The 22,761-nt window shown below is 34.6% G+C and overlaps 2 protein-coding genes across 3 annotated transcripts; one reads left to right on the top strand and one right to left on the bottom strand.

Annotated features, from left to right (window-relative positions):
- The first annotated feature begins 3,949 nt into the window (after positions 1-3,949).
- On the top strand, positions 3,950-15,602 carry LOC111413974 (uncharacterized). Of its 2 annotated transcripts, XM_023045121.2 has the most exons (6): positions 3,950-4,077; positions 10,382-10,641; positions 10,697-10,881; positions 11,128-11,211; positions 14,695-14,945; positions 15,007-15,602. In XM_023045121.2, the coding sequence occupies exons 2-6, from the start codon at positions 10,383-10,385 to the stop codon at positions 15,134-15,136; spliced, it is 909 nt and encodes a 302-aa protein (XP_022900889.1). In that variant the 5' UTR covers positions 3,950-4,077; position 10,382; the 3' UTR covers positions 15,137-15,602. The 2 variants fall into 2 exon arrangements, with proteins under 2 accessions (XP_022900889.1, XP_022900890.1); XM_023045122.2 differs by lacking the exon at positions 11,128-11,211.
- A 4,865-nt stretch (positions 15,603-20,467) lies between these two features.
- LOC139431780 (uncharacterized) lies at positions 20,468-21,212 on the bottom strand. The gene is made up of 3 exons (XM_071199947.1): positions 21,042-21,212; positions 20,661-20,989; positions 20,468-20,606 (listed from the first exon to the last, which is right to left on the bottom strand). The coding sequence occupies exons 1-3, from the start codon at positions 21,192-21,194 to the stop codon at positions 20,468-20,470; spliced, it is 621 nt and encodes a 206-aa protein (XP_071056048.1). The 5' UTR covers positions 21,195-21,212.
- Between the last annotated feature and the right edge of the window lie 1,549 nt (positions 21,213-22,761).

A 22,761-nucleotide genomic window follows, 5' to 3' on the forward strand; every position in this document is an offset into this window, starting at 1 on the left:
GAAAACGGAGAGCTGCTAATAGACTTCTGCTCTAGAAACGAATTAAGAATAAATACATACATCCCACATAAAGAACAGTACAAATAGACCTGTAATAATAGTATAGCCAGAATGATAATATTATTACAAATCGAACAATACTTCCATCGCAAATACTACACGTAAGAATACTCACAGCCGCCAACATAAAAATGGATGATAACCTTTCCTAATACAAAGTCTTATTAAAACGATCCCAGGTGCCATCCGACAACGCTATAGTACTAACAATTTCAAACCCGGGAAAGGATACATCACAGCACGGGAACAGGAGACCTATCAGGCTCCTGACCGGGCTGTCAAGATTCCCGAAAGAATTTTGTTGGAGCGACTGCAAGAAATCCGAAAGGAACCTTTGCGGCTGTGCAACCCAGAAGTGAATTTACGCGGCACTTTATACGATGAACGGGTACTGCAAACAATGGAGGATTGGATTGAATACGAAGTAAACGGAAATATTAAGTTTTAACAACAAGAGCTCGAATAACAGCTCACTAGACGTCCCGAAAAAAATAGAGATGAAGAGAGACATCACATACCTGGGGTAACGGTTAACGGAAAATTGAACGCCGGAAAACAAGCAGCCAAGAGGCTAAGCATTGCGAGAAGAACGGCAAACAAGCTCTGCTTTGTTATAAGAGGGCAGTCGCCGCCTCCAGCAGCAACAAAGGTAAGGATAATAGAAGCCATAATAACGTCGCAGTTGACAATATGGAGTAGAAATCTTGAAAAGTCACTAGAATATGAAAAAATTAGGATCGTTTACAAATACAATCCTACGTTCAACTAACGAATACTCTATATTACGTCAGAAACGCAGACATGCTGCAAGCTATAGAGAAGAAGCCACTGTTCGAATTGCTAGAAGAAAGAAAATCCAAGTTGTTCAAAAGCTTGAAACAAAACGATGACCCGGACATGGCAAACATAGGTGGTCCTTAAGAGAGACCGGAGATGGAGGCGTATAAAGACGCACGATATTACAAAGAAGACGATTGACGGGGGAAGGATTTAGTCGGTCAGGGTTTAGTCCCAACCCGACATTACCTTGCCGATTATGGCAGGGTGTCTGTAAGCAGATTCCTACACTGAGGGAAATTATTCTTGACTCTCAAGAAAAATTTATTCTTGAATGTATTTCTTAGAAACAAGTATAAGAAATATTATCGAATGAAGTATGTCATATTCTTAGCATCGAAGAATATCAATTTTTTATATCAAAAAATTCATGCTTGTGTCAATAATTTATAATACTGAAATGAAGAATTATACAAGATTGTTGTTACATGAATAAGTTTTTCTAAAAAGAACGATACGTTATTCTTGACTTAAGAAATCTATTCTCGATATGAAAATGGGGTTGTTGACGCAATATTAAGATACTATTTTTCAAGATTATTGATTTACTTTCACTAAGAATTCGTTTTCTTGAGAATCAAGAATATTTGTATACATGCTTTGAGAATATGTGGTTTTTCTTCACTCAACAAAATGATATTCTTGTGGATATACAAGAATATGATAAGCTTGAGCCAAGAGTAATAATCTTCGTTCAAGAATATATTTCTCTCTGTGTAATCCCCATAGCTAGCTCAGTGTGCCTATCGAGGTATAGTGCAGATAAAAAAACAACGGCATAGTCAAGAAAGTGACAAACGTTGTAAATAGAGGCTATAAACAAACCGACAAGGCGATAGTCTCAACTCTTTTTTGTTCAACTTATTAATGGACAAAATAAATAAAGTGATAGCTTTAAACCTAGTGTATAAAGCGGGCTTAAAAAAAATTTGCAAATTATGCTGCGCTGACGATGCTGCGATAATCAGCAAATCAAGCGAGCAAAGCCCTGCATACGGCTGACTCTACTTCAAAAACTAAATGCGTGATGGTAGCAAGGGAGGCAATAAGATGTATTCTGGTAGTGAAGAACATGCCATCTCGAACAAGTGCCTACTTGGGTGTACACATTTCAAGCACTCATGATCCTGCAAAGGACCTGTGACGTAACATCAACAAAGCGTTTATAATTTCAGGCTGCCAACAAGATACTGTTTGGTAGAACAAACAATAAATACAAAAACAAACTTACTCCTAATGCATTCGTAAGAGCCAAAAATATATCGAAGCCCTAAAAGTTCACAAACAAAACATCCCACACAACATACAACCAATTATTACCTGTACAAAATTAAGTACTTAACTATTATTTAAATTTCTTGCCCGCTTTGCTAACACTAGTCCTGTCTATAGATCTAAATAGATTATAAAAACTAGAATTGAATTTATCATGTAATTTGACCAAATAATCTATCCAAATTAATATACCATGTTATGTTTCCATGTAATGGAATCCATGGAAGAAATTCTTAGGAACCACACCACCTTTGCCGGTCGTCACAGCATTATTTTTCTAATTAGTGGCAACGCTTCCTTTCCACGACGGACCTCATACCGTTCTAGTAGTATGTTCTATCTCATTTGTTTGCTGTTTCAGATAACATCATTTATGAATGGTGTCCAGAACACTTATTCTTACAATGTCAGAAACCTAGGTATTATATTGGTTTCTGATTTGACTTGGTATCTGCATTTGACATCCTAAATTTAGTTTTATTCCCTCGAAATTCTTAATGATTCCGTGCTCTCTCGACATAGAAACGTTATTAAGCATGCTAATCCCGAATATCTTGATAAATGGAAGAACCTCATAAAAATACGGAGAAAGGAACAGGTTCGGTTCCATAGAATGAGTCTTATTATCAGCCACATTGTGCAAACAACCTCCCATAAGGTACGCAACATGGATTTAAGACGCAAATATTTTTTATATTCTATTCATTTCGATAAAGATCGGCTGCAGTTAAACCCAGAAATTATTAAATACCATAATAATAGATCTCATAACTTAACGAAGCTAATTCGTCCAATTCCTTCAACTTTGTGGTGAAATACCTTATGGACACTTGTATATAAATAAGTTAACGTATAAAAGTATACCTAACTGTATTTTATAGACACCAAAAGTCTAAACATTTGAAAGAAGACGATATTGAACCGTTCTAAACGATTAACTGTACGTTGAAATTAGTAATGGTACGTTAACAATTGTGCATCTTCAAAAAATTTATTTTAAACGGGTGTTAACTACAGTTATTAAAGATCTAATTGAATCCGACCTAAATTATTTAAAAAAATAAATATTTTAATTGAAATCTTTTATTAAATATAACGGAAAAATATGTATTACAGTGTTTATTCACTTGAAACAACAAATAATTTCTTTTTTTACTGTTGTAATTTAAATTAATAAATGCTGTTAATCATGTAATTTACCGCATTTTATAGATTTTATCTAGGTTGAAAAAGATATGAATAAAAAACAATTCACAGTTTCAATGAATGCTTAACATGTCTTCTTTATAACTACATAAAATGAGTTATTACAATTAACGGTATTTGAGTTTAAAGAGATTGAGTAATAAAAGCTTTGAACGATGGTGACTCAATCAATTTTTGGTCGGAGAAAATGTAGAAATTAATAAAACAGTTTTTCCAAGTAAAAGAAAGTGCATATAAATCCTCTTTGGTTTTATAACAAGTTTAAAATAAACCAATTCAACTCCTATAGCAACTCAAACTGGAAAGTATAGTTAAGATTGCTAAAAATCCCACAAGAGAAATTCTTCGATTCTAAAACGAATAACTAAATTAATATTACCTAATTTATTTATTTATTAACTTCTTTTGATTATTCTTTTCTGGTCCAAATAGTAAATGATGTTTCGTGTTCTTCTAAAGTCTCGAATGAGAAAATATTGAATGTTAAAGTGTTTTAAAGTTTAACGTTCGAATACATAGTGACTTCTTAAAGTAGGTCACGGTATATAAAGACAAGTTCAAGGTATGCGGTTACCATTAAGACTTTGAGACGACGTTGAAGCGGTTGTGCTTTCTTCTACTCTTCTTCAGTGTTGTTCACCTCTCTATACGAAGTAACAGTGATTCGTTTTTTACTTAATCGACAAAAACTGTAGAAAGGTAATTTTTTATACAAATTTTTTACTTAAATTTAACACCAAAATCATTTTCAAATTGAGCAGGTAACTTTTAGGATTCTTTTTCTGTGATAATAACAGATAAGATTACCTGCTTCTAAAACCATTATTTTATTTCTTAATGTACTTTGTTTCCAATGAAGTAAAAGTCACGTTTTTGAAAATAAAAGTACCTGTTGCGGACCCTTTCTTAGAGGGTGCAACTTCCGGAACGTATTGTTGTAGATTTTAGTGTATCATTCGAACTTAAACGGTTAAGATGGGGTTTTAGTGAAATTTTTTTACGATAATTTGAGTTGTAATTATGAGCTTAGAAGAGGAAATTTTTAAGTATTTTCAAGGTGGGTCGATTAAGATTTATAATTATTTTATGTATAAATTAAAAGATTAAAAATTAATTAAAATATTCCAAATTAAATTTTAAAGTTCAAGGTGTACAAAATTCTTTAAGATAATTTCAGGCATCAATTTTTTTTTAATTTATAAGAAATTAATTTCGTATAAAATTTCCATAAAAAGCGATGGTCGCAACAATGTAAAATTAGTTTTTATGCAATTTCTTTAGATGAGTTAAAAAGAAATAAGAAAAGAATCTATAACCTAAATCAAAAACGTCACGGACTCTCTCCATCCTTTTATCAAACATAAAAAAGTACACAAAGAAGCTTTCATGTAACATTTTCTTTTCTTTTTTTACATTTCTTAAGAGATATTAACACCAACGTTTTGCAATTCTTCACACTTATCTTATCTCAATTATTTCTATTCAATTTAAGTGTGGAACCCAATTTGTAACTTTTCTTAATCAATTTTAAATTATCTATAGAATTAAATTAAAAAAGTTTATTATTACTCCTGAAAAGCTTCTATTGTCAACGAAGTCTACACTTGGTGAAAATGACATGGAGTAGGAGCTGCACAAAGTCGGACTGTGGCGATTGGAGTTTTTCTTAGTGAAAAGTGGGTCGTTCGAACATCAGTCAGTCGGTCGACGAAACTATGACGAAAGTTTTCATCTTGTTACATATTTGTAAAAGCTGCGCTCCTATATACGACATGGAAAGTATACGCTCAAATCGAAAAGGAATCTCGAACCATTTATTATACCGTTTTCTCTTTAAAATTTAAAGAATATTTTTATTTATAATCCACAATGTTACAGCAGAAAAAATCTGTATTATTTATATATTTAACATAAACTTTCTTCGATTGTTTCCTTAAACGCAAGGAATGTCCGGGGCCAGTTTACAGGTCGTATTTTTAATGGTTCAAGTACCAAGTCATAATCAATGACCAAACGTGAACATTTCCACAGATATTGGTTCCTTTTGAAAGAACTGTTGACAATTTATCAAAAATCCATGTCACATTCACCATCCTTTCACAACGTTGACAATAGTATCCTTAATCGGTTTTCCCAGAAATATCTAAGATCTGCTTAAGAAATGTATTGTTTTACCAAAGAGTTGCAGGAGTGTATCTTGCTGCCTCGTCATTTACAAAGTGACAATCCGTCTTCAAACCAGAATAGTTCCACAAATATTGGTTTCTCTTGAAACAATTTTTGACAACTCCTCAAGAATCCATTCCAAATTCTAGATTCTTTATTGAAGCTTTATGGCTTCTTTAAATGAAAGAAATTCCAGGAACAACGTAAACAGCAATATTTTTAATCTGGGCAAACCCCAGAAACATTTAAGATATCCTTGAAGAATATATTGCTTCGCCAATATCTATATATATTATTGCCTCATCATTTACAAAATGACAAACCATCTCCCAATAAAAGAGTAGTTCCACAAACATTGGTAATCCATGTCAAATTCATAATTAGTCGGAGAAGCTTTATAATTTCCTTAAATGATTTCGATTCAGGTCGATTTTGCTGGTTGACTATGCGATGCAAATTTATTCCTTTTCTGTCTTTCCAACAAAATTTTAGATGTTGCTTTTTGCTTTTCCATGTGCTGTTCTGTCAGTTGATATGACTAGTTGCTTTTGGGTCTGGGCATCATCTTCGTTCAATAATGCTTGTATCTCTCGTCTTCGAATTTTTTGGGTGGTTTTCCATTCGACATCGAAATCTCCAATTTTGAAACGTTGAAATCATTTATAATAGGTTCTTCCGGACAAGGCATGATCGCAATAAATTTCTGCGAGCCTCCAGTAATTGGTGCTTTTCGGGTACAGAAGTGGCTATCTTCAAAACTCTATACAAATTTTAATTAGCAATACGATAAAAAATAATAGAAGCGGCGTAGTCATGCTTGTCTAATACTTAAAACTTTTTTGAAGAACGTATTGTACAGTCTGATTGTAATGCTACTTTGAAAAATGATAATTTACAAAGTGATAATTCATGTTTAAGGGAGAGTAGCTCCACATATAAAATAAGGAGATTTTCTTTCAATGATACAAACAATTTAACAAAGATCTGGCAAATCCATAAAGTTTTACTTTTGTAAATATAACCTGTCACAATGATATTCGATTATATTTGCCACTTTATTATTTACGTAATCTCCAGCTTTTGGATGTGAGTTACATTTATGAAGTCATTAAAAGCAAACTCTGTAATCAATTAGTAAATAATCCTCAAAGGTTGTGGCAATGTTCTGGTGTAAATGGGTTTCTGCAGAATTGGCAAGTTTTACATGATCGTTTACATTGTTGTGATAGCTGTGCAGAAATTGGCTATGAATTATGCTTTTTAGATTCAATGTAAACAATTTTCATGCACAATATGCTTCTCAATCCGGTATAGTCTTGAACTAGTGATAGATTTTTTGATGTATGCCAATCCATTTTGACATGTTGGAGATTTTTCTTTATTCGTGGAAATCGTGGTAACTAAACTGGAACTAGTTGCATTTGTGATTCGTGACACACTTTTTTCCCGATCAGTAAATCATCAATTTTGACATTTTGGAGATTTTCAACTTTATTCCTAGAAAATGGCGATAACTAGGCTGGAACTTTGTTATGGAATATGCTTTCCTTGTACAATATAAACAATTTTCATGCGCAACACTTTTTTCTATGAATTTTTGAGTTCTGATATTGAGTAGTAATACATTTTTTAATGGAAACCATCAATTTTGACATGTGGGTGATTTACACTTTACTTACACCGTGGGTAATAGCTATGCTAGAATTTTGTTTTGGAAAAGGCTTTTTTAGCTCAATATAAACAATGTTTGTGCACTACACTTGCTCTATCGATTCTAATTTTTGAGGAGTAATACATTTTTTTAACGTAAATCATTAATTTTATCGTTTTGGAGATATTTCCTTTATTCTTAGAAACTAATGGTAGTTACGTTAAAACTGGTTATAAATTATACCTTTCAGACTCAATATGAACAATCTACGTACACAACATATTTTATGATCGGTTATTGTCTTTGAGTAGTGATGGATTTGTTAATGTAACTCATCTTTCTTCATGTTTTAGAACTTTTTGGTTTATTTATCAAAAATAGTTTTAGCTAGACTGGAACTGGATAAAGATTGCGTTTTTTTTAGTTCAGCAGGTACTAAGTAGTTTCGTGATACATATATTTCCTCGTGTTCCTTGTAGTTTTTAAGTAGTAATAGATTTTTGCTCTGTATATTGCTTCAGTTTGATTGTTTAGAAAGATAGCTAGACTGGCATTTATTGAGATTTATATTTTGTTAATTCAATACAAACTATTTTCGTGAACAACATTCTTCCCGCTCAGCTGTAATTTTTGAACGGTGAGAGATTTTTTATTGTAACTCATCTATTTTCACATTTTAGAGATTTTTACATCAATAATAGAAACGGATAATGTAGAACCAATTACAGATTATGCTTTCTAGATTCAATGAACAATTTACACGATCAATAATAATATTTTGGAAATTTTCACTTTAATCGTACAATGTAGCTCTGGTAAAGTTAAAACTGGTTATGGATTGTACTTTTTTGGTTCAATATGACAGGTTTTCGTATTCAACATTTTTTCCAATTCGTTACAGTTTTTTCTAGTGATAAAATTTTCACTCTAAACCATTAATTTCGACATTTTAAGGATTTTGTCTGCAATCCTAGTAAGTGGTAATAGCTTGATTGAACCTGATTAAAGATTATATCTTCGCAAAAGTTTCTCAAAAGAAAAATAACTAAACTTCAAAGTCAAAAGAGATCTGAGTTTTGTGGAGTTACGAATTTTGCTCAAAGTAAGTTTTCATCGTTTAACAACCACGTTTGTCCTAAGGTTGTCAGAGAGCTTTTCTGACGAACTTCCTTAACTGAAGAGGCCAATCGAAATCGAAACAAAAATATAGTCTGTTATGTTTGTCGAAAGATGCATTTTGAACGTAGTCTTTCTGAGACACAATGTCTTTTGCTTGCCAAATCTTTCCAAATTGCAAAGTTTGCACAAATCTGGAAAAGGCTTTGCTTTTGACGAAGTGAAACAGTTTGCGTGAAAATGGGATTCATTCAAAGTAGTTTTGTTTGCAGATTTACACAAGGTGTAGTGGGTCTGGTTCTCATCAGCACGACGAAGAAGTCGTGGAACGAAGGTTTTGCGGAGCGATGTTGATAAAATCATTTCTCAAAAGATAAAGAACTAAAGTTCAAAGTCAAAAGATATCTGAGTTTTGTGCAATTACGAATTTTGCCCAAAGTAAGCTTTCATTTTTTAATAGCCACTTATGTCCTAAAGTAGTTAGAGGCCTTTCTGACGAACTTTTTTAACTGAAGAGACCAATCGGAGTCGAAACAAAAGCGTAGTCTCTTATGTTTGTCGAACGATGCTTTCTAACCGCTGTCTTTCTGAGACACAATGCCTTTTGCCTGCCAAATCTTTCCAAAGTGCGACATTACACCCTGTGAAAACCTGCACATTCGCAGAACAACTATGAATGGTTCCCATTTTGTCTTTGACGCAAACTGTTGCGCATTCGTCAAACTGTTTCACTTCGTCAAAAGCAAAGCCTTTTGCAGATTTATACAAACCTCGCACTTTGGAAAAATTTGGCAAGCAAAAGACCATCCATTTCGATATTTTGGAGATTATTACATAATATAACATTATTAAATTGTTATATTTAAACGTCTAAAGTTATTTTAAAAATCAACTTGATTATATTTTTAAGTTGTCCAATTCATTCCTCTTTAACTTTTTGCCAAGGAACGGTAATTTCCGGTGATATGCAAAAGAAGTTGTTTTAAAGGAATCGAAACTCGTACACGCATAGCAAAGAGTAGGTTGTATAACGGTTAAGAAGAAGCCGAAGGAGAAAGAGAAGTGGCACAAGGTCATGTATATTTTCAAGCCTAGTGCCCTACAGACGATTAATTTTTGTTGTTTCGTTTTCTTGAAAAACTTCTCTGGAGAGGTTTTGTTCTCGCTAGAATGCTGGAAGGATAATTTACCGTTTAGTCACCGGAAAACCGGACTCAACGTCAGGTTATTGAACGAAGTGGTTCTCGGTTCAAGTTCAAGGATTTAAAAAGTTTTTCAAGATTACTTTCGCATCTTTAGAAACAAATTTTACTTAGAAATTTACCAAAGAATGATTTTGAACAAAGCATTTTAAAATCATCTATAATCTTATAAATTAGCGGATTTTTTAACTTTCTATTTTTTTGTTCTTTACTTTGTTTTATTGTTAAACATAAATACATAATACTATTATGCAATTTACATTGTTTTAGTCGTTTTTTTGAAAAATCTATTGTTGAGTTTAAATTATCCTTGGAATCCTGCGCTAAAATTGGAAAACAATCGTTTTAGGTCAATGTGCTCAATAAAAACCGTGAATAACAGTGCTGAAGAGCTCATACGAATTTCTTCATTTATGTGTGTTAATAAAGTGTGTCGAATAGTTGTCTTTAAGTAATATTAACGGTTTATAATATTTTATTGTTACCACTTGGAAATACTTTGAAATAATTTATTGTATATAAATACTTAAAAATCGTATTTAAGAAAGTTATAAAATATCTTTGCATTTTAATAAAGCTAAAAACTTCTTAGTACTCTTAAAAACTAATTCAACACCATCCGGCTTTCTCCAACTTAACCTCAAAGTAATTAGTTTTACTCCAAATCCTATTGAGAACCAACTTTCTTCAACAAACCTTCACGACTACTCTTTGTATTTGTTTGCCGTTAGTTTTTAATAGTCCCGTTATACAAATCGATCAATTAGCGATTTATCCAAGAAATTAACATCTTCATGAACTCAATTCAACAACTAAAATAAACAATTAACGGTTACTCACAAATTTTTAACTTTTATTTTACTTCCAGAATGTATAAAACAGTAAGCAATTGGGTTTTATTAACCCTCTTAATCAGCAGCTCAATAATCAGTACCTTTGCTTATCCGAATGTACATCAAATGGAAAGAGGATTCGCCCCAATAAGAGGACCTCAACTACCGTCCGAAACGATAGCAAGGAAATTCGTTGAAAAACCAAATTCGGTGAAGAAAGTCGCTTTGGATGATTTAAATGATATCGAGACGAATGAAATTCAAGAATCTGGATTTACTTGGACTAGCTTAATTGGTAAATTAATTTTGGTGTCTTTGGGTGCTATTTTAAAATTTTTAATTTTATTTAGGTTCTTTGATGCATATGATCTTCAGCCCAGCCCAACAAGGTCCCAACAAATCAGACGATTTAGAAACAACCAACACTTCCCCATGGGCCAATTTAATTTCAGTTGGTTTGAAGATCCTCAAAGCGTTCATTGGCGGCGGAGGCGGTGACGGAATCGACAAAGTTGACAACGGTTCGCCCATGCAAGTAAGTTTTGATTTTCAAAACGATTATAAATAAAAACATGGTTTTTGAAATCACCCACATCCAAAAAACTAATCTATAAAAAAACTAAACTAAAAAGAAACATCTCAACATTAAATTGGAAGAAAAAAATATCTTGGAAGCTTTTAGCCATTTTTGCTTGAGTAGTTGTTATCGTGTCGATTAATTAGTTTATGTAAATAAAATAGTTTTGGAAAGGCACTATTAGTAGACTCTTCGCTTACACAGGGTGTTCTTGGTGCGGTTCTTTCGACATTGGTCGGTACCCAGGATCCGGAACAGGTCAACATGTTGGCTAAACAGGCCGGACAGGTAAGATTCATTCAAATTAACATTTTAAACCTTTAACCAATTTAAAAGTTTGTAAAAAAGTTAATCCTTTTGAAAGATGTATTGCATATTTTCTCTGTTGAAATGTCCAATAGGTAGCAGAAGCGAATATATATCGATATCATATAAGATATTATGTATGGTCGATGATATATTGTGTTATAGATGCAATTGTATATACATTTCCTGGAAAAATCTCGTTAATAAGAAGCCGAAATTTGTTCACATTTATTCACAAGTATTGTCATGTTTGACCATCTTCGATCAACATTACTTATAATGCAATGTAAAATGATAAGATAAGATAAAATCCATATAGTCGATTTTGACAATTTTGCTTTTGAATTTTTGATACATTTTTTCAGAAAGTCCAAAGAGCAAATGAATGTCTTTTTATACCACCTTACAGTTTTCCTAGCAAATTCTTGATTTTTTGACCAAAAAGATTGTTTCGGTGCGTTTTTGTTATCTTCATCTCAATTTCAATTACATTGCTAACAATTTCTCTTTTCCCATATTATTTTCGTCGACTGTTTTTATTTCCATACTTCAACGGATATAGTTTATAAAATCAAGTATCACCCCGAAATGGCGTCTTTTTGATGGGATATATGTATAGCCGAAATGATAAACCTCCCTTGAAGAGTACTAAACTTTCACCTATTGGTGAACGCATTCTTGAAAATTCTTGATGCCGATAATTCAAAAGATTCATGTATGAAGAAGTCAACGTGTTGCTTAAAATGATTACTCCATAAAACCCTAAGCTATCTTAATATACTCTCTGATCAGTGACCTTATACGGCTGGTCGCAATTGTATTCTGTCGGTATAAGGTCCGTTTTAAATTCAATCAAGTAATTTAGACATGGGTCCTTGAGAATTTCAAGGTGTCTGCTGAGGTTATCCTGCATCAGCTTAAAGCTGCCTCCTTTTATATATATAAATGAAGTGGTGTGGGACAAGCTGCTGGATTTGTGCCAGCTGTTGTTGTGCTGTCTTATGATTTGTTTTTGGCCACCAAACCAGTGAGCCTTTTGCCTCACCTCGTCTATGTGGGAGTTCTAGTTTAATTTAGTGTTTACTGGAACTGTTGTTGCTTTTTTACTATTGTACTTTATTACCCCTAGGCATTTAACTGCTGTTTTTGAAGTTAACAGTTTGTTACGGGGGATGGATTGCGCCAAAGAAGAAACAACAGTTGTTGAATAAAACAAAATAATTTATTTACAAAATATGTACAAAAAAAACCCTCAACGGTTTTTTAAGACGAAAAGGGGTCGTCTTCGAATTGGCGGTTGAAGTGCTGGCTTGTTGTCGCTGTTGTTGTCGCTTCGGAGTTCGGTTGGAATTGACTGCTGATGGAAACCCGGCCGCCTTAAATAGGCGCCCTTGGGTAAAACCCTATCAACCGGGCGTTGTGGTTGGTTGGCGACCGTCCGATCCGTAGGTAGGGTTGACGACCAATGGCCAAGCAGATCGAACGGCGCTCAATTCGTACTTGGTGACAAATTCTGCCTTCAATGGAGGGTGCTTTCAATTATAGCTTCCTTCTCTGAGTGAAAGGGACTATTTCGATTTTGTTTGGATTGATGCTGAGCCCATTGCTTCCGCACCAAGTGCTGATAAGTACTAGGGCTTTCTGCATTAGTCGAGTTATGATTGAGTCATATTTACCTCGGATTGTGATTGTCAGGTCATCAGCATACCCCTGAATCATGAATCCATTTTTTGTTAAGGTGTTCATCAAGTCATCAACTACCAGGCACCCATATGAGAGCACTCCCCCTTGGGGACATCCTCTTAGCACCTTAATAGTCACCGACTCGCCTCCCAGACTGGCTGTGATCTGCCGACTTTTCAACATGGAAATTGGTCGTCGACTGATGTATATCTTTTACATTTAGAGCATTCTCTATGGATTCGTAGGAGGTGTTATCAAAAGCACCCTCTATGTCTATGAAAGCACATAGGGCTATCTCTTTGGTTGTAATTGTCTCCTCTAAAGTGCTTGTCAAAGTATGGAGAGCAGTAATTGTTGATTTTGCTTTCTGGTAACCATATTGACTCGAATGGAGTGGATTAGTGACAAGCACTCTATTCCTAAGGTATTGATCAATTACCTTTTGCATCCCATTGAGGAGAAATGAAGTTATTAGCCTAACTCCATTCTTTCCTGGTATGTATTTCTCCATATTATAGGTATATAGCTGAAGCTATAGCTTAAATTGGCTAAAAATAGGCAGAATTCCATCTCCTCCAGATGATTTTAGAGGCTTAAAATTAGAAATAGCTCACCTTACTCTGTTGAGTGTAAAGATATTCCCAGTTATGCTGCGAACCCTATCGGATGGACGGGTTATACCCATTACTTTAGGGTCGGCATCCGCATGGGGGCAAATTTTTGAGGAAGGAAGGTGTGTGCTCAGTAAGAGCTCCTGTGATTCCTTAGCATCCTCAGTGTATTTTCCGTCTTATTTGCATAGGTGGCCTAGATCAGTGTTATGGTCTTTCGCCAAGATCTTATGCAGGCGAGCAACTGTAAACGTATTATCTATATGTTATCTAATATGCCTTCACAAAAACTACGCCAGGTTTTTCTTTTGGCGTTACGAATAACCAGGTTATACTACGTTAGGGCTTTCCTATACTTTCCTATAAAATCTCTTTTATTGTCCAACCGGATTTACAAGTTGACTTGAATACCATGTTTCTAAGTTTCTAGTATTTCTTAGCTTCGTGGTAAATAGGATTTGGTTAAGGATTTCAATGTCTTTCTGCAGCGAATTACTTTTTGGTGATGTAAATCCAGCTTCTAGTAGAATTATTTCTTTAATTGAAAAATAATCCGAGAAGTAGACTTGTTAGATGGATTTACTTTTCTCGGGTTGCGATGAATTTTTCCTCGATTTTGGAATTGGGAGTAAGTTGGGAACATGTTGGGAGTACTTGTAGTCAACTGGTAAGACGACCAGTGTTCTTCTAACTTTACCATTAAACTTGAGCGTGACTACGCTTATCTAAGGATTTTCTTCCGCTTGGTGATTCCACAACGTAAGGTATATATTCTATACGTTATTGGATTTTCTTAAGTTCTATGAAGCAGGTAGAACTCAGATTGTGACTAGGGTTACTCACATCTTTCGATACTGATAGAGACGGGATATCAAGAAAGGTTTACAACATGTATGGATTTATTAAATGATGCGAATTCTTCATGAACATTAAAACTATGGTGACTATAAAACTGCATATACGAGACCAACTGCATTATTGATGCAATAAGAATTTTTAATAATAGTAGATGATATTACGATATTATTTATTATGATTTTGATAATGTTTTTTTTATAAATATATAATACAAGAAATCATTTCTCAACTATAACTTATTTTAATTCCATCTAATAGTAAACATATAACGTTATATTTTCCTATAATATTCTTATTTTAATTTTTATTCTAGTTTATCAACATCGTGGTAAATCTTTTGGATGCTTTGAAAACTTCATTTTCTCACCGTTCTTTAGCAGCTCGTAATATTGGCAGGAAAGATTCAATCAGTGATGCCACTGTAGCTGGAATAGCGATGATGAAAGGATACATCAGGTCGATGAGCACCGAAAAAGATAGTTGTATGCAAAAATTCATGTGTGATGCCAGTAACGAATGTGTAACGGACATTGGACAATCATCACTTTTCTGCCAATTGGGATCGTAAGTTAATTAATTATATACTTTCACAAACAATTAATGTATTATTTTTTTCTTATTTTAGATATGCAACTAGTTTTGTTTTGGAAAGATCTTACAAAGACCATACCTTTGATATGCTATACGAAGCTAGTAGAAGAGGTCGCTCGGGTATGAACTGTCAAAGAGCTTACTTAGAGTGCAACGAAGTTTAAAAAGATAACAAAAATAAATCGGCAGACAAAAAAGATTTTGTCTTTTTAAATGAAGAAGATTCATCTTCTAAATCAAGGACTGTATATATAACTTTGCTTATTACTGTACTACTATTTAATAATACTTAATTGTTCATCCTTCAGTCCCTCCCCATAAAAATGGATTAAGTTCAAAATTTGATTACACGAGATTATTTATTAGAGCACATATTTAAAAATAGCGATCCCCTCTATTAAAAAAAACGGATATTTTAGTTTTGTGATGGACTTCCATAGAATCATTTCGTCTATTTCTGTAGAGAAATTGTAGAGACATTGTTCCGATTGTTATACCTATAGATGTTTCGATTGTAATATTCGCGAGAGATGAGTGAATGTGGTTCCTTTATTGAAGACGTGATTGTGGTTTCTTTGTGATGATTTAAACCATATTTTAACTATTTAGAATTTCTAGAATTTCTGTATTTATAGTAAATCGAGGTTTTCGTCGCAAAGAATAATAATATGTAGATGTACGTAATTTAATTTTTGTTTTTTGTGTGTATAAGATATTTATAAATAAATCATTTTAAAAATGAAAATATTGTTTTATTATATTATCCAACTAAAAATTGTATATACCAGAACTGGAAAATAATTTAGGATGATGGAAAAAACATATCAATAGCAATAGTTTCAACTTCTGATGAACGAAGGATACAAAGTGGTTTCAAATTCGTAGCTTTACACTTCTAGAATTTCGTGTCAGTAGTATCTAGCAGCGATTTGGCGATACGCACGATCAGTACAATAAATGAATTCTAGTATTCTTTTATCACATCGAATCTTTTGTCACTGGGGACAAGAAGCTGAGCTTTTTCAATTAACATAACATATCTGCGTGTAGAACAATATTGCAATTCAGTAATGTTAGGAGATTCGCCAGCATTTTTTCTATATCTTTGGATCTTGTAGTGTATCGGTTGCACTTTTTTTTGGCAACTCTGCGAACAAGGAACAAATTAAGATTCCCGTCTTCATAAAAAATCAGTTACAATATTTCACTTCCCTGGTCTGCAGATAATGTTTGTATGTAAAGCTTGCATTCGCAGTGCCCATCTGGGAAGTCTTTCAGATGGTGTTTTCAACTTAAACAACTACTGCAATGCATGATAGTCAGTGATAATGGTTACGACAACACAAACTTCTTGTTCAGTGGTGGAATAGTAAGTTTCTGCGGCAGTCAGCAAACGACTGGGAAATTCAATGGGTCGATCATCATTATCCTCATCCTGAAGTAGAACTCCCCCTAAGGCATAGATTCTGGCATCATTTCGCAAAATTTGTCGGGATCAGCCTGGATTAAAACAGGAGCGCTAGTTATCAATTCTTTGAGTTGAATTAACGCAGTTATCTCCTCTTAATAATTGTCTCACAGAATTGTGTGATCTCACTACTAACAGTTCTACGTCAATACCTAACAAAGTACAATTATCGGTTAGTGTAGGTAGTACCTATAATAAAGTTTTGTAAAAAGGTTTGTTTTATCTGGGCTTAACTTCAAATTATTTGCCCTGAAACAATCTTACGCTTTCTCTAGTACTGCAACTGTTTTCTGTTTCAGTTTTTGTGAGTCTCTAGATCTGTTTATAAAAGACGTATCATCAGCGTATAGACATATATTATTAATGAATGTCAAAAACAAAAGTGGCCCAAGCACAGGACCTTGAGGAACACTAAGAGCAATTTCCTTCCATATCGATACTGTTCCTCTCCAGTGTGCTTGTTGTTTTAAGGCCGTAGAGCTTATACCGTAATTGTCTAATTATCTTAATAATATCTCATGACTGGCAGAGCCAAACGCTTTACTTAGATCACAGAATGCAATCTGGGTATATTCGCGCTGATTCAATCCCTTTGTTATTTTTTCTAAAGCTTCAAGAATTGAAGTTATTGTCCATGTGGGGTTGTGTATGCATAGATAAAGCATCAATTTATTGCATATTGCCATTTCATACATTTTTGAGATAGCCGGCGATATTGATAGAGTCTGTAGTTACTAGGATCATTGACTTTCCCTTTTTTCTTCACAGGCACAACTTTCGCACACATTAAAACAGATGGAAAAATGCCATCTTGCAGACTTTTGTTTATTGAAAAACATAAATCTTAATGCGTAATTAGTGCTTCACGGATGGAGAAGTATGTGTTGCTGTGGTCGGTCCGAGATTTCATCGGTTCTTCTTGTTGGTTCCATTTGGAAAGGAGCAGATGTTTCGCCAAGATCTCACCTGGCATCTTCAGTGCGTTGTCGTAGTCTCCTGTCGGCAGTCTGTCGCAATGTTGTCAAAACACTGCGCTCAATAATGTGCTTCTGTAGCAATGTAACATGTTTTGCCTTTATTTATTCGCATTCCCCTTGCTTCAAAGCAGACTTTTCAGATCTTAATTTTTTTTTGTAGTTGTGTTTTCGTACATACTGTCAATATTATATCTTCCGTGTAGACGAGATTGAAAGTTTTGATCGGTCTGTAATAACTAATTATAGAGGATTTTCTTAATATTTACTATTTCTTAATTATTTGATCCATGAATATTACATATAGTGTTATCCTCTTATTTCATACGTTGCTTCATATTAATTTTTTCCGATATTTCTCCGTTTTGCCTAACAGAGCCTTTAACCTTATTTTATACACTTTTATTTGTTCTTTGTAATTTTTAGTTTATTTTTTTTCAGTATCGTATCAAAGACCTTTAAAAGCTATATACAGTGCTTGACATCTTTAAACAGTTCCAGGGCGGTTATTATAAACATTTCGGAAAAAATTTTATTAGATATATCTAATAAAATTTTCTATAGATCGCTTCAGAATAATGTATTCTACAACCGTATACTGCTCTGAAGCGGAAGATACGGGACACCTGTATATTGATTTCTATTGCTTTATCTATAGATGTATACATGTAGCATTTTGTAATTTCTCTTCCAATTTACCTGCTGCTTCTTGTCTTAAACATTTTCCTATACTTGTGTATATAGAGGGAGCGTTCAACAACGCAATACCACAATCTCTTGAAAGAGCTGCTCTTGACAGGGGAGTGGAAGCAACTATAGCGGGTTGGATCCGCAATATGCTAGATAGTAGAATAGTTTCTACTTCACTCCACGGTGATACGATACGCTTCAGGCCGGGAGGTGGCTGCCCGCAGGGAGGGGTGTTATCTCCCCTGCTTTGGTCCCTCCTAGTTGACGATCTGATTGCGATAGTCGAAGCCGTTGGTGTGGAAATACAAGCTTATGCTGATGACATTGTCGTTATGGTCAAAGGAACCTGTTTGCCGAGGATATCTAAAGTCCTCCAGGTGACCCTAGATACCATTTGCGCTTGGTGTAAGGGAGAGAACCTCTCAATAAACCCGCAAAAGACAATTGTTGTGCCCTTCACCAGGAAGCGAAAGTTGGATGGACTAATCCGCCCAACTATCCAAGGTGAAGAAATTCCTTTCTCAAAGGAAGTCAAATGTCTAGGAGTAATCCTAGACAAAACCCTGTCATGGAATGGACATTTGCAGGGAGTTTTGCACAAAGCTAGACTATCCTTGTGGACTTGTCGCAGTCTTTGTGGAAAAAATTGGGGTCTTACCCCTGAAAGACCATACTGGCTCTATGTGACTGTGGTTAGACCTATGATCACATACGGAGCAGCAGCCTGGTATAGGAAAGTCAGACAGACTTCAGTTATCAGTAAACTTTCACGAATTCAACGAGTAGCTGGATTGGCAATCTCTGGTGCGATAGGCACAACGCCAACTCTAGCAATGGAGGTTCTGCTTGGCCTATCTCCTCTGCATTTGCATATAGAGAAAGTGGCTAGAACAACCAATTACAGATTTAAGCAATATGCTCAAAACTGTTCCGACATGTCCTACCAATGGGCTGCGGAAGACATTATAAGCACTGATACTGTGCTATCAATGCCGTCAGATTTGGCGGTATCACTATCAGTGATTAATGCTCGATACCAGATTGTACTGCCTGAGCGGCAGTCCTGGATCGAAAATGAAAATTCTCTGGTTCGGGCAGACATTTGCTTGTACACAGATGGGTCAAAAACGCCTGAAGGGGTAGGAGCAGGAGTATACTGCCAGACACCTCGAATTAAGCAAGCCTACAGCCTGGGTACGTACTGTACTGTATTCCAGGCGGAAGTATTCGTTATTGACATGGGTGCTAAAGTCCTTCTTGAAAGAGGGGTGAAGAACATGACAGTACGAATTTTCTCAGACAGTCAAGCCGCTCTCCAGGCGCTGCAAGCCGTGAAAACGGTGTCGGCTCTGGTTAATGATTGTAAGAGAACATTAAACACACTGAGTTGTGATAACAGAGTCTCTCTGATCTGGGTCCCGGGTCACTCTGGGGTTGCTGGCAATGAAGCGGCAGATAAGCTAGCACGAGATGGCAGCGCTGAAGCGTTTGAGGGACCGGAACCAGCAGTTGGTGTATCATTTGCGATGGCCAAATATAGGATTGGACTGTGGGCTGAAGAGAGACTTCGCCTACTGTGGACCAGTTCTCCTGGAATGAGACATGCTAAGGTGTTTATTAACATCGCCACTGTCAAACCCGGGAATATTTTAGGACTTGCCCGTAGTAGCATAAAAGTTCTAATGGGTGTTTTTACTGGGCACTGCCGATTAAAAGCACACCTCAACTTGTTGGGTTTAGCCGACGATGTTGAATGCCGACTATGTGCGGAGGAAGCGGAGACGGTTGAGCATGTTTTATGCCACTGCCCTGCCGTTAACGTATCAGATTCTCGATTTTTGGGTCGCAGTTTATCTCCTCAAAAGATCTGAATGACCTTTCGCCGAGCAAGGTATTAATGTTCGTTAAGAGCATTGGACTGCACGGTGAAATTTGATAGCGATATCTATCGGGGTACAATAGATCCTTAGGGTCGCGGAGCAAGGTTGGTTGGTCCGCCTACCCGATATGTATTCTATGTAATGTAATGTAATGTAATGTATACTTGTGTATATTTTTAGAGATACTGGCGTGAGACATATTGCTCTGTAATTTTCGCTTTTTAAAGTTTTCACTTTTTATTATTATACGTATTATTATTACACATATCCCCATTTCTCTCGATTCTGATTACTTGTGTAATCTTCTTAGATTTTTATTTCTACTTATAGACAAATTTCGACAGAATAAGGAGCAAACATCAACTACTTTTTACACAAACCCGGAACCTATAAGCTAGAGACGATAAATTAAATTAAACAAAAAACGCCAATAATAGTTATTCAATCAATATTTATTTCATTTTACACCATTTTTTTGAAGATTTAAGCTTCAATGGCATTATTAAGAACATTTTGAAGAGAGTTTTGCATACCGTTGAAAGATTGGTTGCAAATTTCATCTTTGGAATTTCCAGTGGCAGTGTTAACGTTCGAATTACCCGAATTCGAAATGGAACAGTTACTGCAAATAAATCAAATTAAATCAATAATATTTGATGTTCAAACAAAAACTTACGATTTGGAGCAAACTGGTGCAATTTGTTTGATCTTGCAATTCGACGCGTCACCAACCACGAAAGTAACTGATACATTGATGATGATGTCTACATCAACATAAGTAATAACACAAACACCAAGACCAATTTGGATCAATCCTAAGAGTTTCACTACAACTACTGCATTTAAGTTCAAGTCGATGTCAACCGCTACTCCAATGCTGATGACTGCGGTTACAACTCCACCGGAAGTTGTTTCGTTGTAAGATATTTCAGTGCCAGCGTTGACCAATACAGCAATTGTGGTACAATCAAGTTCAACGGATACTCCAATAACAACTAATCCGAGCTAAATTAGAATCACATTTAAAACGATATATTTGAAGAAAAAGAATACTTACCAAATTGATGTTGGCTTGGATGTTAATATCTGGAAGTGAAACTGTGGCAGCTGCATTAAGACAAGCGGAAATCTTATTTTGACAGGTCTGAGTAGCTGGTTGAGTTGCCCATGATGTGGCGATTAGTCCAAGAATTACCAAAATATATTTCATTTTGCTTTATTACAAACCTCTCTTACAAATTAACACAGCTGTTAGATTTGATGGATACACTGCCAATTTCGTTGGTTTATATACCAAGCTTATCAATGAGTAAGATCATGATTTTGCGGTTGTAAAGATTTGTTTTGGTATTGATTACTCTAAAATAATTTTGTCTTTATAGCATCATTAATAAAATCTCATGTATCGATATTTAAAGGTCCAGATAAAAAGAAATATTTAAAAATTACTTGATAAATTTACCGTTTTTAATAAAGCGCAATTAAATCAAAATTAAAATCAGACTTTTGAAAATGTTAATTGTGTTTTTCCAGACAAATTTATCCTTTAATTTGGCAAATAAAAATAAAATTTTATTACATGAAATTAAAAAGGCAATGATACTCGAAATTAATCGAGTATATAAGGTGATCGATACGGCGCAAACTGTATCACATTGTCCAAAATCACTTTGAAACATATTAAAAAATGAAATATCTTTTGGTACTTCTTGGACTAATCGCCACATCATGGGCAACTCAACCAGCTACTCAAGCCTGTCAAAATAAGATTTCCGCTTGTCTTAATGCAGCTGCCACAGTTTCACTTCCAGATATTAACATCCAAGCCAACATCAATTTGGTAAGTATTCTTTTTCTTCAAATATATCGTTTTAAATGTGATTCTAATTTAGCTCGGATTGGTTGTTATTGGAGTATCCGTTGAACTTGATTGTACCACAATTGCTGTATTAGTTAACGCTGGCACAGAAATATCTTACAACGAAACAACTTCCGGTGGAGTTGTAACTGCGGTAATCAGCATTGGAGTAGCGGTTGACATCGACTTGAACTTAAACGCAGTAGTTGTGGTGAAACTCTTAGGATTGATCCAAATTGGTCTTGGTGTTTGTGTTATTACTTATGTTGATGTCAACATCACCATCAATGTAACAGTTACTTTCGCGGTTGGTGATGCATCTAATTGCAAGATCAAGCAAATTGCACCAATCTGTTCTAAATCGTAAGTTTTTCCCAAAAAATCAAACTTTATTTATTTAATTCGATTTATTTTCAGCAACTGTTCCATTTCTAATTCGGGTAATTCGAACGTTAATACTGCCACTGGAAATTCCAAAAATGAAATTTGCAACCAATCTTTCAGCGGTATGCAAAATTCCCTTCAAAATGTTCTTAATAACGCTATTGAAGCATAAATCTGTAACCTGATTAATGTTCAAAATGAAGTAAAATGAAATAAAGTATTCATATAATCATATCAAAAATTACTTTCCTAGTAATCCAAAAATTTGATCTCAAAAATTTTTAATGCCTACAAATCATACGAAACCAATTTAAGCAAATCTAATTCTTCTCAACCAGGTATAATATAGATATGGCTTGTATAACAGAAACCCATTAAGCAAATTTAAAAAGTTCAATTAGAAAACACCTTGTCATAAATACATCATAAAACACAACCGCACAAAATTGTAGAAACATCGAAAGAATGATTTTACAAAGTGACATAGATGAATTGTTGAAAGTTAAAGAATCAACATACATATTATGTTGTTATA

The sequence above is a fragment of the Onthophagus taurus genome, chromosome 11 (genome assembly GCF_036711975.1).
Source record: "Onthophagus taurus isolate NC chromosome 11, IU_Otau_3.0, whole genome shotgun sequence".
In the NCBI taxonomy this organism is placed as follows: Eukaryota; Metazoa; Arthropoda; class Insecta; order Coleoptera; family Scarabaeidae; genus Onthophagus; species Onthophagus taurus.

Coding starts and splice junctions, on each gene's coding strand:
- LOC111413974 (XM_023045121.2), top strand. CDS start 10,383: ATGTATAAAACAGTAAGCAATTGGGTTTTATTAACCCTCTTAATCAGC. Junction 10,642..10,696: donor TACTTGGACTAGCTTAATTG/GTAAATTAATTT, acceptor AATTTTATTTAG/GTTCTTTGATGCATATGATC. Junction 10,882..11,127: donor ACAACGGTTCGCCCATGCAA/GTAAGTTTTGAT, acceptor TCGCTTACACAG/GGTGTTCTTGGTGCGGTTCT.
- LOC139431780 (XM_071199947.1), bottom strand. CDS start 21,194: ATGAAATATATTTTGGTAATTCTTGGACTAATCGCCACATCATGGGCA. Junction 20,990..21,041: donor TCCAAGCCAACATCAATTTG/GTAAGTATTCTT, acceptor ATTCTAATTTAG/CTCGGATTAGTTGTTATTGG. Junction 20,607..20,660: donor GCACCAGTTTGCTCCAAATC/GTAAGTTTTTGT, acceptor ATTTATTTGCAG/TAACTGTTCCATTTCGAATT.